The sequence below is a fragment of the Cyclopterus lumpus genome, chromosome 9 (assembly GCF_009769545.1).
Source record: "Cyclopterus lumpus isolate fCycLum1 chromosome 9, fCycLum1.pri, whole genome shotgun sequence".
Taxonomy (NCBI): Eukaryota; Metazoa; Chordata; class Actinopteri; order Perciformes; family Cyclopteridae; genus Cyclopterus; species Cyclopterus lumpus.
The window spans coordinates 23,622,627-23,637,832 of NC_046974.1; the positions used below are offsets into that span (position 1 = coordinate 23,622,627).

Consider the following 15,206-nt stretch of genomic DNA (forward strand, 5'->3'; position numbering starts at 1 on the left):
TTCTAAACACAACTTTTATTTGAATATTCAAATCCACTGCTGCACTCAATGTCCGCCCGCTAAAAGTCCTATAGAGGAACAACAAGAACAGTCACTTGTTGCCAAAGTGATGGTGACTCAGATGGTCTATACAAATATTTGCGTGTACCAACTGTGTGCAGCATGTTCAGTTTGAGAGATTGGGGTGTGTGTGTGTGTGTGTGTGTGTGTGGAGGGCCAGCTGGTAAAGTTAAGCACCCTTCCTCTGTGGCTCAGCTTCAGAACATGACGCAACAAGATATATATATATATATATGTATATATACACACAATTAAAAAACATGAACACTGAACATAAGGCTGGCTCAGAAGGCATAATAAACCCTGTCCCCTGTCCCCCCCCTCTCCCTCCGGTGTGCTTCAAGTGTGCATACATGCTGCATCATTATTTTATTATTTCCCTCAACCCACTCTGTCAACACATCACTTATCTCAAATAAATTAAATCAATACATGTTTTAAAAAGGCATTTGGTGTGTGCTTCTGCCATTCTGCTAGATGTGGCCAGTCAGATATTTATATATAGCTGAACAGCGCCCCCTTATGCAGATTGAGAAAAGACAGCAACTTTGTATGTTCTCATATTTTTTATAATTCATCATTCACAGTATTTGATACCAAAAAAAAAACATCCAGAGGGGAAAGAATGTAGGAGAGGAGTTTGAATTTACACTAGAAACAGTAACAGTTAAAAGGCACAATATATTAGTGGAAATATCCCACAAGAGCAGCACACATCCCCACTGATCCGAGGTTGTGTGAGTTCTCTATTGTTTGTTGCTCTTAATCTGGTGACACCCCACAGTTGAAACTTTCAAAATATAAAAAAAAGACTAGTTTGAGTGCAGAGCTCGTCGGCGGTCCACAAGCTATGCAAGCTTTACATCCTGAACACCCCGAAGTGAGTCTTCTTCGTCGGCGCGTTCAGCGCCGCGCTGAGGCTCAGCCCCAGAACCAGACGAGTGTCAGCGGGGTCAATAATGCCGTCATCCCAGAGCCTGTATATACACAAAAAAAAAAAGAATACAAATTAAATACAAGGCATCACTTTACGAGAAGGCGCACCACGCCTGACTTATCGGAGGCTTCTTACAGTACAGTATCAATCACTTTAATAGTCAAAAGTCAAGATGCCATGCTCCTCTCTCTGAATGACACCCTCGCTTACACTTTTAATGCAAAAAAACTCCTGCAAATTCTATCATAAGTAACCATATTTGTGACACTTGCATATCGTACTCATGGCTATAATTTTTCCCTTGAATATATTTTTTTGGAGCTTAAATTATAGAAAATCACCAGCAAGGTATCAGTGTATTATAACCCACACTTATCTCACTGTGTTGTGTCCTATCATTTTGAATAATACAATGATGCATCATGACCAAAAGCTCACCGAGCACTGGAGAAGTATGGACTGCCTTCCTCTTCAAATCGCTGCACTATTGGTTTCTTCATGGCTGCCTCCTGCTCTGCTGTGAACTGTGAATAAAAATGATCAAGCAAAAGTTGGTGCTGTCGGTCTGTCAAAGATTAATAATATATATATATATATATATATATATATATATATATATATATATTCTGCCAGGAGGGACAAAGAAACTGGCAATCCAGTGTACACAAAGTCCGTACAGTGAAATAATAAATAAAAAACGTTCCACATTTATTCCTTGGAAATTTAAAAAGAAATAAAATAGAAATCCATCTATTCATCTTGAATTACCTTTTTTTTTTTTTCAAAATCTAATATAACATTAATTATTTCAATATTTTATCCAATAGTCTTCTATAAAAGCACACAAACTAAACAATAAATAAGAGAAATACTGGACCTCAAATTGCTGTTATTATTTTAATCACCATGTGAAGCAACCTTTTCCCTAATCTGGAGAATCCGTTATTTTTCTGTTTTTACTCAGTTTACAAATAACAGAGCGCAACATCAGTCACAGATCGTAGCAACAGTCGGTAACTTTAGTGTGAGCTATTTTTCACTCACAAGTGGCGTTTAAAGTAAAACAGAAAATGACAATGTTTTTAAACTGCCAGTAAGCAGGGTGTTCAGCCAGTACCCATTCCCAGTTCAAACACTGCCGCTTTGTCACGCTGCTCAGCGGCTCACAGACATCCTGACCAGGCGGCAACCTCCGGTTCCTCCGAGTGTACAACCGCCCGGCCACAGCAGGGCGAAGAGTCTCTCGGGCGGCATTCATTCAAATTCGGCAACTTTCCGCAGGTTTGTGAGGAGGAGGTGTGGCTGAGTTTATTCGTGCTCTAGAACTTCACCGCCATGAAACAATCAGAAAATAACATCTATTCCTCCGATTGCCGGCTTTGTTCTCACTAAAAGCGACCCCCTCTTTTCATCCCCATTCTAGCTCGCTTGATCATTGCTTTTTTCATTTTTAAACAGGGAGACAGGCGTGAAAATTGCCATTATAACCAGTCTATGGATAGATCAGCACCACGGACAGTGCCGGGGGTTTATCACTACGCAGTGCAGTGAGAGTCTGACGGAGGCCATCGATGCCAATGAGTCTAGACTGGACTTCACATGCAACTGAACAACCCCTCCAACCCGGCTCTCTCCCTGCTACAGGGGGACAGAGAGGCAGATGGCCGAGGGACGACAACACCACCCCCCAAAAATGTGCCTGCTGCTTGTTCAACAGGGTTCAGCTGTAAATAGAAAAAGATGGTTAACATTTTTTGGAAAAAAAACTATATACATTTGAAATGCATAAAATAAATGTATGATTGGTTTCTTTTGCAGTCCATCCATCACAATCCATTGTTAAACCACCTTAAACACTACTGATTGAACGCCTGCCATCGAGTGCTGATGCGAGGTGACATTCTGAGGCTATTAATGCGCTCTTAATACACCCATAAAAAGCAAAGCTGACACAATTTAATTACGGCCGTTTGACGACTGCACTATTCAATATAAGTCATCACCGTAACACTTAACACGGATATCATTTTATCCTTGTATAAGTGCCCAATGTGTCCAACCATTACTGGGAGAAAAAGTGTCTTCATAATGTTTATGCGATTTGGCAGCAAATCCACAAAAAAGCCAATTTGAGCCGTTCCGGCGCGTCGCGGGCAAGATGATTAATGGGAATCGTTACCTCTTTTCCCTCTCGCGCCCTCTGATCCTTGGTGATGGTGGCCAGGACGGTGGCCGCCTGCTCGCCGCCCATCACGGAGATTCGGGAGTTGGGCCACATGTACAGGAATCGAGGGCTGTGAGAAGAAGACAAGGAAACTGTCGGTTTAGCTCGTCATTCGCCGAGCAGGAACAATCAGTTAATGAAGGTTTAATAGTCCAGTAATAATCTGACAACGACACCATAACGTGATTCATGAGAGCCTCAGGCCAGAAAAGCACCACTTCATAAGGAATACTAAATCATAAAAAGGGGCACGCATGCACGATGTGTATTATTCAGACACAGCTAAAGACACACCAGCTCTTGTCCGTGCGTCTATTATTGTTAAGTTGTGATTCTTCCAGTGCTCCAGTGGAAGATTCTCCCCCCCCCCTTCCTATTTAAAATAAAATAACTGTTCCATTAAAGTCTTCATACCTGTAGGCTCTGCCACACATGCCGTAGTTCCCCGCGCCGTAGGAGCCGCCGATGATGACTGTAAGCTTGGGAACATTGGCGCAGGCGACTGCGGTCACCATCTTGGCCCCGTCCTTGGCGATTCCGCCCGCCTCGTACTCTCGGCCCACCATGAAGCCTGAGATAAAGATGCAGAGGAGAGATCATAGGTAAAAAATATTTTACAAAACTAAGTCGGTGTGTTAAAAAGCAATTATGAGAAGAAGAAAAAAACACCAAAAACAGGTTCATCCGGTGCATTGGATCCCATTAACAGAAACAACATGAACATGTTCATTATAGTTCTCAATCTTAATTGAGTCGATGGATGAATAGAACGAGAGCCTTAAAAACACCCGAATGGAACAACATCTCACACGTCCACAATCCTCCAAAAACACAGAAGAAAATTATTCCCACTGACCCGTTATGTTTTGCAGGAAAATAAGTGGAATGTTGCGCTGACAGCATAACTCGATGAAATGCGTTCCCTGATAAGAAAAAAAAAAGCAATTCAAATATCCAGTCAGCACATTCACAGGCATGTACTATCAACAACCGTTAATTAGAAATGACAGGATGGTGATGATCTGGTTTGCAACAGGAATATAAACAGAAACTACTTTTCTGTATTCCAGTGTACATGGACTCGTGCTGAGGCTGTCCCTGTACTGTATGGATCACATCTGGAAGGAACTGCTTCGTGGACATCAAAAAGCCATTTATTGAGAGTGAGTGAGAGAGAGAGAGAGAGCGCGTGTGTGTGTGTGTGTGTGTGTGTGTGTGTCGTGAGCAGTTGGCCTCCCCTTTATCACCATCATCAACTTGGGGAAGGGAGGTCCTCTGGCTTCTCACTGGCTTTGAACTCTAGATTTTACTTTGAATAAGAAAGGAACTGAACGGCCTTCAGACTCGCCAGAAATTACAAAAACAACAACAAAGTACTCTGAACAACACAGAGCTACTGCACAACACAGAGCTACTGCACGGGGAACAAAAAGAAAGAAAGGAGCACAAAAGGCTTGTGTGTGCGGCGCAGCCTCATTTCCAATAGGCTTTGTAATGCTGGATTACTCAGGTGTCTCTTTGTTTTTGGCAGTCACCTCCGCTGGCGTTCTTTCAGCGGAGCGTCCCGCCTCGCGTCCCGCCTCGCGTCCCGAAGCGTAAACAGAAGCTGGAGAAAGTGAAAGGCTGCTGCTTGTTAGAACCCGTCGCTCGGTGACCGCGCACGCCGCAACAACAGAAATAAAATCTCCTCTTTTTCACAAACACAAACACCTGGGAGGGGGAGAAAAGCTCTTTGAGCAGTTAGCATAACAGAAGCCTCGGGCATCGTCTTGAGTGATGACAGCGCGTCTTGAAAAATGTATCTCCAATTGCGGTATTGATTTGTTTCTTGCTCTGATGCACCGTGTCCGTCCCTTTCATCGGCAATCACACTGATGAGATCGACGATGCTCACATTTAGACACAATAACAATATAAACATCAAAGAAACCCTACATTTTTTTCTCCAGGTCAATCTTGTAATCTAATTCAAAATGTGTTTGAAAAACGTATTAGTCTATAATTCGGCTCCTCGTCTTCTCCTAAGCCTGTGGAAAGTTCAGCTGTTCACGGCAGGCCGGCACGCTAATTCGGTGAATTATATTGAATGAAAATGATGATTGACTCTCGTCCGTGCTTTCTAAACGGCGTTATTGCAATGCCATCCGTCAGAGAGCTCCCGAGATGGCAATCGGAGAGCGCATTGTGCCTCGACTGTGAAAGGTCATCACGGCGACATCAAAAGCTCCCAAGAAGGAGAGAGGGATAAATATTGGTATTCAGTGTTGTTGGTGGCAAATCGCAGTGTGTTAACTTTAAGTCCTTGACTTCAGGAGTAACACACTGCCAGTATCATGCTTGATCATGAGGCTTTGTTTAATAACACTGCGGAGAGAGAGAGAAGAGCGAAGAGCGAGAGCGCAGAACGAAGAGCGAGAGCGAGAAGAGCAAGAGCAAAGAACGAAGAGCGAGAGCGGAGAGCGAGAGCAAAGAGCAAAGAACGAGAGCGAGAGCGGAGAGCGAAGAGCGAAGAGCGAAGAGCGAGAGCGAAGAGCGAAGAGCGAGAGATTTTCACCGCCTCAAGTCATCTCTGGGCACAAACCGACATTTACCTTTTTCGCAGATTCAGAGAACAAGACTCCGTTGTTGCCGATGATTCCAACGGGGTAACCGAATATTCTGGAAAATCCTGAGGTACAAGAAGACAGAAGATTGACGCGAGTGAAATTTAAAAGGTTGGTCAATTTCATGAGAAAGATAAAACATAATTCTCTGAGTTAAAATTCATTCCACAAACCTGTAACGAGTGTGTCTCCATAGAGAGCCTTGAACTCATCAAATTTACTGCCGTCTACAATTCTGGCGATGACCTGCGATGAAATGAATAGAGCAAAATTGTAAAAGCTGTACATCACCACAACGACATCCATAACAAGTTCACAACGTTTCCTTTGTTTGTTTGTTCTGACGTGTTAGAGGGAGGAACCAGCGTCAACCTCCGGTTCTGCAGAGGGAAGCTGATGCGGAAGTGTCTTTAAATTTGAATTATCTTTCCTGGCCAGCAGGGGGCGACTCCTCCGGTTACAAAAATAAGTCAGATTGTATAGAAGTCCACGAGAAAATGAGTACTTCTCTCTGGATTTATTCCCTCAGTAAACATTGTAAACATGAGTTTATGGTCTCAATCTCAAGTTTCAAGTCTTCTTTAATACAGCATGATGTTCATTTATTAAATGATGGTCCATTTAGAGTCAAATACACCATAAAGCAGGGTATTCCTTAGGGCGGGCTCACTGTGATTCACAGGCGACCAGAGCCGCATTAAATGGTAAAGCACTATACAAGTACAGAGCATTGAACTACATGTCATCGTTCACCCATTTATACACAATGTCACTACACCACTCCTCCACATTCCAAATAGGGTAACTTATGTAAATCGGTTGCAAAAAAATAAAATGGTGAGCACCGTAACGTAAGATGCTGAAATCGCTTTAAAACATCAGTCCACAAACCAACGGGTGATGTCACGATGACTACGTCCACTTTAGAAAGCCGCTATTGGTTGACTACGTTTAACAGCAGCTGGCAGAAGAAGAGAGAGAATGGGAATTTTAAAACTTAAATAAATGGAGAAAAAAAAAAAAAGGTTGCATCTGATGCTTTATTATATTTTATAATCGGCCTTGTGAGCTCAAGCATTGGCTAGTTATCTCAAAATGGCATTCATCGGCCCGGTTTGTCGGCCAGATCAATAGTATTCATAGCTGCAATAAACTAAATAAAATACAATGCCTGTGTTCCTGGTGATGAAGAAACGCGTCACCAGTGCAACAGTGTGGCTCATCGGTGGGTTTTTAAAAAGCTTTTGGAAAATAATGAAACTCTATGGAACAAAGGAAGAACATCGATCAGGCTTTGGCTACACACTCAAGACTTGTTGGTCGGATCAATCGATTGCTGGTTTTGATCTTTTCGTAGGAATTGTTCATAATAAAAAGACAAATATATGAAGTCACTGGACAAATACAATTTTTACAATAGTGATTTAACTGAAGCATTTTGTGGAAAAGCATTTAAAATCTCTTGTCAAAGAGGGAGCAAACACGTCATCTTGTTTCCTAAATGGACTGCCAATACTGTTCTACACTACAAGTTAGCAGTAATTCCTGCTCCAAGGGCGACATCAACAATCAAAAAGACACAAGCTTTAAACCAGATGAGAACAACCCGCCGGAGAGAGAGAAAACAAAGAGATTGACGCCGGCTGTCCATGATCGACTCAGCTCCTGACAGAGACCCACGATAGCTAAATATTGTTCCCGGCGCATTCTGAGCCTGGTAAAAGCAAGATTTAAATGATGTTTTTCATAATTCTTAAGTATAAATGAGGGGTGCAAAGTGTGTATATGTTCTATCAATCTCGTTTTTTTGGTGGTAACACAACTATAAATCATTTATAATCAATGGAAAGTCTCTCTGCTAAAACACACATTAAACAAAGAGCAAGTTATGTTTTAAGTTGTCTGGATGCAGGGCCACTGGTAAACATGTAAACCTTGCGGGGCAACTATGGGTCAGTGGTTAGCATGCCCGTCTTTCAATCAAGAGGTTGGCAGTTCAATCCCCGCCCTAGTCGATGTGTCCTTGAGCAAGACACTTAACCCTGCATTGCTCCCCGTAGCTGTGTCTACGGTGTATAATGTAAAGTGTCTTTGAGTATCTAGAAAAGCACTATATAAATTAAATGGATTCATAAATGGATTCAAACCTATTCAGAAAATCAACAGATTATGAAAAACAAAATTCAAGTGATAAGAAATTGATGAAAAATAAATGATGTTATTTTGGGGTATGTATACGTTTTATTATACATTACACGCTGCTCAGAGTTGGTGTTGGAAGGTGTCTTCAAGTTTCTCACCAAAAACAAAATTTTACATGATTAAATTTGAACACATCTTGATAATGTTATAATTGACCTTTGCTCAATACTAATTTTTAACTGTTTGGAGCTTGAACGCACCACAGTGTAACCCAATGGAACATCCGTATCAGCAGGGCTGTGCTCGGGGGAGTCTCACGGTGATTAATCTGAGCATGCATAGGAATAAATTACAATATAATAAGTCTACGTGTCCGATTATGCGAGTTGTTCAAAATGTTACCTTGCCGTTAGCTCCATTATTCAGCCAATCAGGACAACTTCTGAGAAGGAGCGGCGAGTAGTTAGCATTAAGCAGGCAGGCAAGCCTGAATGTCGAGCCGCAGAGTGGATTTTAAATTGAGCATTTTAATATAATTAAATGTTTTACAAATTCAAAGTGACTCCATCCACCACAACAAAAAAGCCGACAACATATTTAATAAACCCAACATTATTTAGTTGGGAACATCTAGATTATAGTGTAGACATTTTGAAATAATTTAAATATTTTAAAAAAGGCATTCTTATCTTGCTGTATATATTAGTCAGCCTATAACTTTTTTTCTTGCCCCTATGAGACAATGTACAGGAAAGTGGACAAATACCTCTCTGACATCAAAGTTGCGTTTCAGGTTATCTCCAACGATGCCGTAGAGTTCATCCGCGGGGAAGAGAGGGGCTTCAGTGGGTTCTGTGGTGACCTGAAAAAATAAATAAATAAAAACGGACTACGCGTCAACAGAAAGCAAAGACGGGCTTAACATGCTGGAATATAAAAAGGCGATCTTCAACGCTGTACTGACCTCAATATTTTTCCTGTAGTTGAGGTTTCTCACCGCCTTTCTTGCCAAATGAATCGCGTGGTCATCGTCCAAAGCATAGTGGTCCGTCACACCAGATTTTCTGTCAAATAAGCCAAACAACCAATCACGTGACATTATTACAGGGCGTGAATCACCGATGAAGAGCATGTGATGCAGTTCAGCAATGCAAGTGGAATTTTATTATTCTAACCCCCCCCAAAAAACACTGCTTTTTAAAATCCGTAACCTGAAATTAGTTTCTGCTGTTTTGTTAAATTATAAATACGAGGTAAGAGATCTATGGACAGTGAAAAACTAAGGATGAAATCCTGAGTAAGCATTGGTATGCTTATTCTTCAACCTTCGACACCAAGGTCAAGTCATGAGTTGAAGAACTGTCGGCCAAGTGAGAACCCCTCAGCGGCTTCACATCAAGACTCCGGTTATCAGGACAAATAAATATAATGCGTGTACTTTATTCAGACAAACAGGCTACATTTTTGATAATTAAGTACTGTACTTACATACAATTTTGAAGTACTTGTACATTTTACTATACTTCTACTCAACTTAATCTCAGAGGGAAAACATATTTTTTAACTTCACTACAATTATTTAACAACATTAATTACTAGTTTAGGCTACTTTGCAGATTCAGATTCTTAGTACAAAATATAAATCAACTAATAAACTATGATGTATCATAAATCAGCATATAGCCTAATCATTAAGTATATAAAGTAGTTCAAAAGAGCTCCGCCTTTACCAGCTGCAACAATAAAGTGATGACCACATTAATGCTTCAATAACTATACATTTTTAGTACCATATTTTGATGCTAATAATTTTACTGGTCTAAGGAGCCTGATTCGACTGCCAATCGTACAATAATGTAACAATAAAATAAAGGCAAACATGGATATTTAAAAAAATAAAAGGAATTTGCCTACATTTATTATTCAGAGCGTTCAGAATAGCCCTGTTTGAGCACTAGATATTTTGAATTTATGAACTATTCTTTAAAGTCGGCTGGGGGAGGAATTTAGAAAGAGTTTGCATGCTATAACAGCTGTTTAGATAGATAGATAGATAGATAGATCAGAGGGACATTTGGATGTAGCAGCAGCAAGCAAGGTTACAGAGTAAACATAAATTAATATTAAGTATGCAGAACATATATGTTTGCATGCTATAACAGCTGTGAAAAATGGAATTAGGACCGAAAAATCAAAGAAAACGTCAAAGAATTCTGAAGGATTGAAGATGAAAATATCTGAAGATGAAGTCAAAAGAATTCTGTACGATGGCTTTTCATCTACATGTGAGGCAAAACAACAAATCCTCACTACAATATTGTCTTTTAACATTACATCATTTGGAGAGCAGAACAACCGTATCTCTGTGTAAACCCACATTATAATTGGCAACACAATTTTGTTAGTCTAGGTTAGGGTTGAGTCACATTCCACAGACAACAGTCACGCACGCACGCAGTAATGAAAAAAACGGTTATTTCATACTTGCAGTGAAGATCAGCACCACCAAGGTCCTCTGCAGAAACCTCTTCCCCGGTGGCGGCTTTGACCTGTGAATACGAAAAGCACAGAGAGTCTGAAACAAAACGCAAAGCACACACCAAATACCAGCATTTCTTAAGAAGTCTGCTACCTGGTTGCTATACTGTATAGCTCGAATGAAACAAAGTACACGCTAGGAGTAAGATATTTCTTGTGCCTAACTTATGTTTGTAAAAACCTACATATGGTATCTGAACCAACAACAGGATGATGAGCCGAAAGTCTTGCGTATAATTTCAACAACAGAAACAGGACCTACCAGCGGGGGTCCTCCCAGGAAAATGGTTCCTTGCTTCCGCACAATTATGCTCTCGTCCGCCATGGCGGGTACGTACGCTCCTCCGGCAGTGCAGGAGCCCATCACGACAGCAATCTGAAAGAGTCAAGCAAGGAACAGTTGAAATATTAACAACTAATGGTTTAATGGGCACTTGCAACTGGACTCAGACTTCTGTGATACAGCAATCTAGTGATGAATGTGTTGGTAACACTAAATATAGCTAGAGGGGGAAGAAGAAAAAAATGTATGAAAACGATACATGACACAGAAAGAGAAGCCTTGAAAAATACATATCATTTGAAATCATTAGAAGAGACTATATTAGCACGAATTAATGGTTTATTCAGTTTATTGAAGTATACGAAAATATTCAGCTGTTTATAAGCCCTGGGTCTGCTGGAGAGATGCGAGTGCGAGACCCGACTCCTCTACAGCACCCATCGCATTCATCTGCTCTAACATAGACTCTTTTTTTGTCTTATTTTTAAAAAAAAGAAAAAAAAACACACAAGGATTCCTCCTCTTCAGAAGTCCATATCGAGATGAATCGGTTGCCTGCAGACAATGACAAGACGAATAACCTACAGCAGTGCAGTGTATTTAAATATTATATTATAAACCCCCCCCCCCCCCGCTGTTTTCAGACAACCCCGCTTGCTTCTCAGAACCGAATCATGAATCAACACAGTGTGAAACTCAAATACAGCAAATACCGTCTCAGTAGGCTTTCAGCTGGTTTTTTGATCAGCATGTGAAACACAACGGTAAGCAAGCAAACATACCTGTGCTATTCCCTCCGAGGACAGCCGGGCCTGGTTGTAGAAAATACGACCAAAGTGATCTCTGTCCGGAAAGACGTCGGCCTGTCTGGGTAGATTGGCCCCTCCTGAATCCACTGAGGGAGTTGAGAACATAAAGCATCGGAGAACTCAGTGATCGTGATTAACATTTGACGTATGGTTCCAACCGCAGACACCGAGTCCTTCTGACATGACAAACCGCTTCCTGGAGAAGTCTCAACCAGGAACTTCTAGGCTGTAGCAAGACAAGATAAAAGGGGCCAAAGAAGACAAGGCTGATCCCGATAATAAATCACAGAGCAAATGCTTGTTTTTATAAAATGTTACTGATGAACAATATTTCTCTTTTTCTCCAGCATGACTTTGAAATGTGTTTATTTAATTATTTTGATTGACTAAACTCCTTTAAATAAACAACTAGAATTACAGCCTTGCGGTTGGATTATCGCACCGACGCATCATGTTGCAGTCTACGTCTATCTAAAACGCCATTGCTTCAATCATCTCAGTGTGAAATTAATTGCCATGGGAATTCTTGATTCATGACTTTTAAAACCACCAAATTCTAAATCCTCGAGTCCAAGTGGACATTGTGCCAAAACAACTATGAACGGAGACATCATGACTTGAGGTCACAGTGATCCTGACTGTTGACCTCCAAATTAATTATTGAGTCCAGGTAGACGTTTGTGCCAAATTTGAAGAATTTACCGGGCGATCCAGAGATGTCCCGCTCACAAGAATGGACCGATCGGACTAACAACCCCAGGAAGCGTAAAAACTTACCTAAATAAATGCACGGCAGGTGGTTCTGCTGGGCTATTTCTTGCGCCCGGAGGTGTTTCTTCACTGTAACCGGGAAGTATGTGCCCCCTTTGACAGTAGCATCGTTTGCAACAATAACACACTCCACCCTATGAGAGACAAAAGAACCTGAATTAAATTGGCTGTGCACCTGGAGCACTCGAGGTAAAATCTCTCCCAAAAAAGCTAATTAATTACAAGTCACAATAAAGAATTCAACACCGCATTATTCAATTCAATTCAGTTTATTTTGTATAGCCCAATATCACAAATTAGCCTCAGAGGGCTTTACAATCTGTACACATATGACATTCCTGTCCCAGGACCTCACATCGGATCAGGAAAAACTCCCCATGGCATTAGAATTACCATGGATATTAAAATGTGAATATTCTGCATCTAGTAATGGGTGTTTATTTAGTATGCATGTAAAGATGCATAGACAGTGGCTTGGAATCCAATTTTGTTTTGCAGTCTTTGTTTTTGGCCAGAAATTTCTGCTCGTTCATTATACTTACCCTGAAACCCGCCCGATCCCGGTAAGGATACCGCCTGCAGGGACTTCCTCTTTTCCATACAGTTCGTATGCAGCAAATTGAGAGAACTCCAAGAAAGGGCTCCTGAAAAAAAAAAATAGAACCCAAAATATATATATATATATATATATCCATCCATCCATCCATTTTCAATACCGCTTATCCTCATTAGGGTCGCGGGGCGCTGGAGCCTATCCCAGCTGACATAGGGCGAAGGCAGGGGACACCCTGGACAGGCCGCCAGTCCATCGAGGGCATATATATATATATATATATATATATATATATATATATATAAATTAAGTCATGCTGGCATTTAAGAAATAACCGTTTTACACTTGAGATGTTCATTGTTTTGAGCAACACTGTCCTTCTTTCCCTTTTCTCTGTCTGTTTGTGTGAGTGTGTGAGTGTGTGTGTGTGTGTGTGTGTGTGTGTGTGTGTGTGTGTGTGTGTGTGTGTGTGTGTGTCATTGGAACTAGCTGCGCCTTGGTCTGTGTAATGATGTCAAACTAGAGGAGTACTACAAATCTTTCACGTCTTTTGTTCTGCTGGCAGCGAGTCGGCCATGAATTCTTTTATCAAAGATGGAAGTGGCTGGTACTGTACCCTGGATCCAGCAGTCTGTCAATACGCTCTCTGGGAAGGAGTTTCCCACGAGAAGTGTGAAGTCTCCTGGCTTTTTCCCCCCCACCTGGATAAATAAAAAAATAAAACTGAAATGTTTATTTGGCAACACCTCGGACAGGACGGTGTTGAATCAGCATGCGTCACCCAATGCTAATGTGTAAACCCAAACCACAAACCTAGAAATTACATATGGAATAGCTTCTTCTTCTTTTTGTTTACCCTTTATCAATCAAAGCAAGTTAATTATAAAAACAAGCAATGCTTCCAATTTGAACATTGACAAGTGAGAGCCTTAAAACCTTCATGGACCCTCATCAATTTTAACAAAGACAGATTGGGGAAAGTGAAAGATGTTCCATCAACGCTTCCATCACCCAGAAGGCCTGAACTGAAGAGACAGAAAATGTCCGCAGTTGGAATGAAAACAGTGATGAATTCATATGTGTTGCTCACACCCACCCAGTTTGACCTTCTCCGTCCGGCTTTTCAGCTCTTCGACAATAACCTGCATTCGCTCATAATTCTCCTGAAACACAAGAAGAGCACACAGACATCGCGTTTTGTTCGTCACGTGGCAGACATAGCATCACAAAGAAAAAGGAACCGATGACACAAGTCGATGCTGCCTGCTGTAACTTCAGCTCTTACTGACCCCTCCGTCACTCAGCCAACTGTATTTGTCAAGAGGGAATTGGGGGAAGAGAGGTCACGAACATAGCAACTGCTCTGATTTATTGTGGGACAAACATCACCCAATACACACGTTTACCTTTGTTTAGTTTTCAAGACTATTTTTCCAAGCTGGAAATATTAAGTCTATGTGACCGTGTCGCCATCCAGTGACATGTTTTGGTGTTGCATTGGGGGGGTGATGAATGTGGACATCTTGCGATGCATCAATTAGTAATGTATAGCTTCAACTTAAAACGAAAGCATTTAAACCTTTAAACATTAATTGTAAAACAAAATTTAAAAATTGAGTTTACATTTACTCCTACCCTGGGCTGAAAAGTAACGCTGATGCCTCTGTCATTTTTAAGGGTTAGAGTTAAATAAATAAAAGTGTTTTGGTAAATTTCGCCATCATGTATGCACTAAATGTTTCCCCCTTCATAATGCATATGCACTAGGTTAAATGTATGAATGAATGGGCTGGTTAACGTGTGGCTGACCACTAAGCTACAGCCCAAGGTGTTGACCTTATAGCCAGTACACTAGCTAGAATTAGGCTCTGCATGGTTTGGAAACAAACAAACAGACAAATAAAACTATAGTTGTAATGCCTGTCAACATTAGCTGACCGTAGTGTGTTATTTTGTACTTCTACCAGTCCATTGTGTAGCTAGTTGAACAGTTAACTTTGACATTAGCAGTCGTGACGTTCAGCTAGCTGACGTTAGCAGCGGGCTAACCTACCTGGTATTCAGGGGACTGTTTGTCCGGCTGAGACCCGAGTGGAGCGACTTTGTCGGCGTAGTAAGACCTCGTGCAGGCCACAGGTAGACTCCTGCAACGGAGCAGCCAGGGCCTGGCCGTCTGTAGGAGCATGTCGATGCTCACGACCGTCTAACCGTGCACTTTGTGGATGCTAGCTTGCTAGCGTGCTAGCTCGCTGATCTTCTTCTTCTTCTTCTGTGGACGTCAGTAGA

General features: G+C 41.4%; 1 protein-coding gene across 1 annotated transcript; it reads right to left on the minus strand.

The window, feature by feature from the left end:
* On the minus strand, positions 1-15,206 carry mccc2 (methylcrotonoyl-CoA carboxylase 2 (beta)). The gene is made up of 17 exons (XM_034542177.1): positions 14,974-15,206; positions 14,017-14,083; positions 13,537-13,621; positions 12,910-13,011; positions 12,374-12,501; positions 11,570-11,682; positions 10,767-10,880; positions 10,451-10,515; positions 8,931-9,030; positions 8,733-8,828; positions 5,998-6,070; positions 5,813-5,889; positions 4,078-4,144; positions 3,636-3,792; positions 3,177-3,291; positions 1,436-1,521; positions 1-1,037 (listed from the first exon to the last, which is right to left on the minus strand). The coding sequence occupies exons 1-17, from the start codon at positions 15,103-15,105 to the stop codon at positions 920-922; spliced, it is 1,695 nt and encodes a 564-aa protein (XP_034398068.1). The 5' UTR covers positions 15,106-15,206; the 3' UTR covers positions 1-919.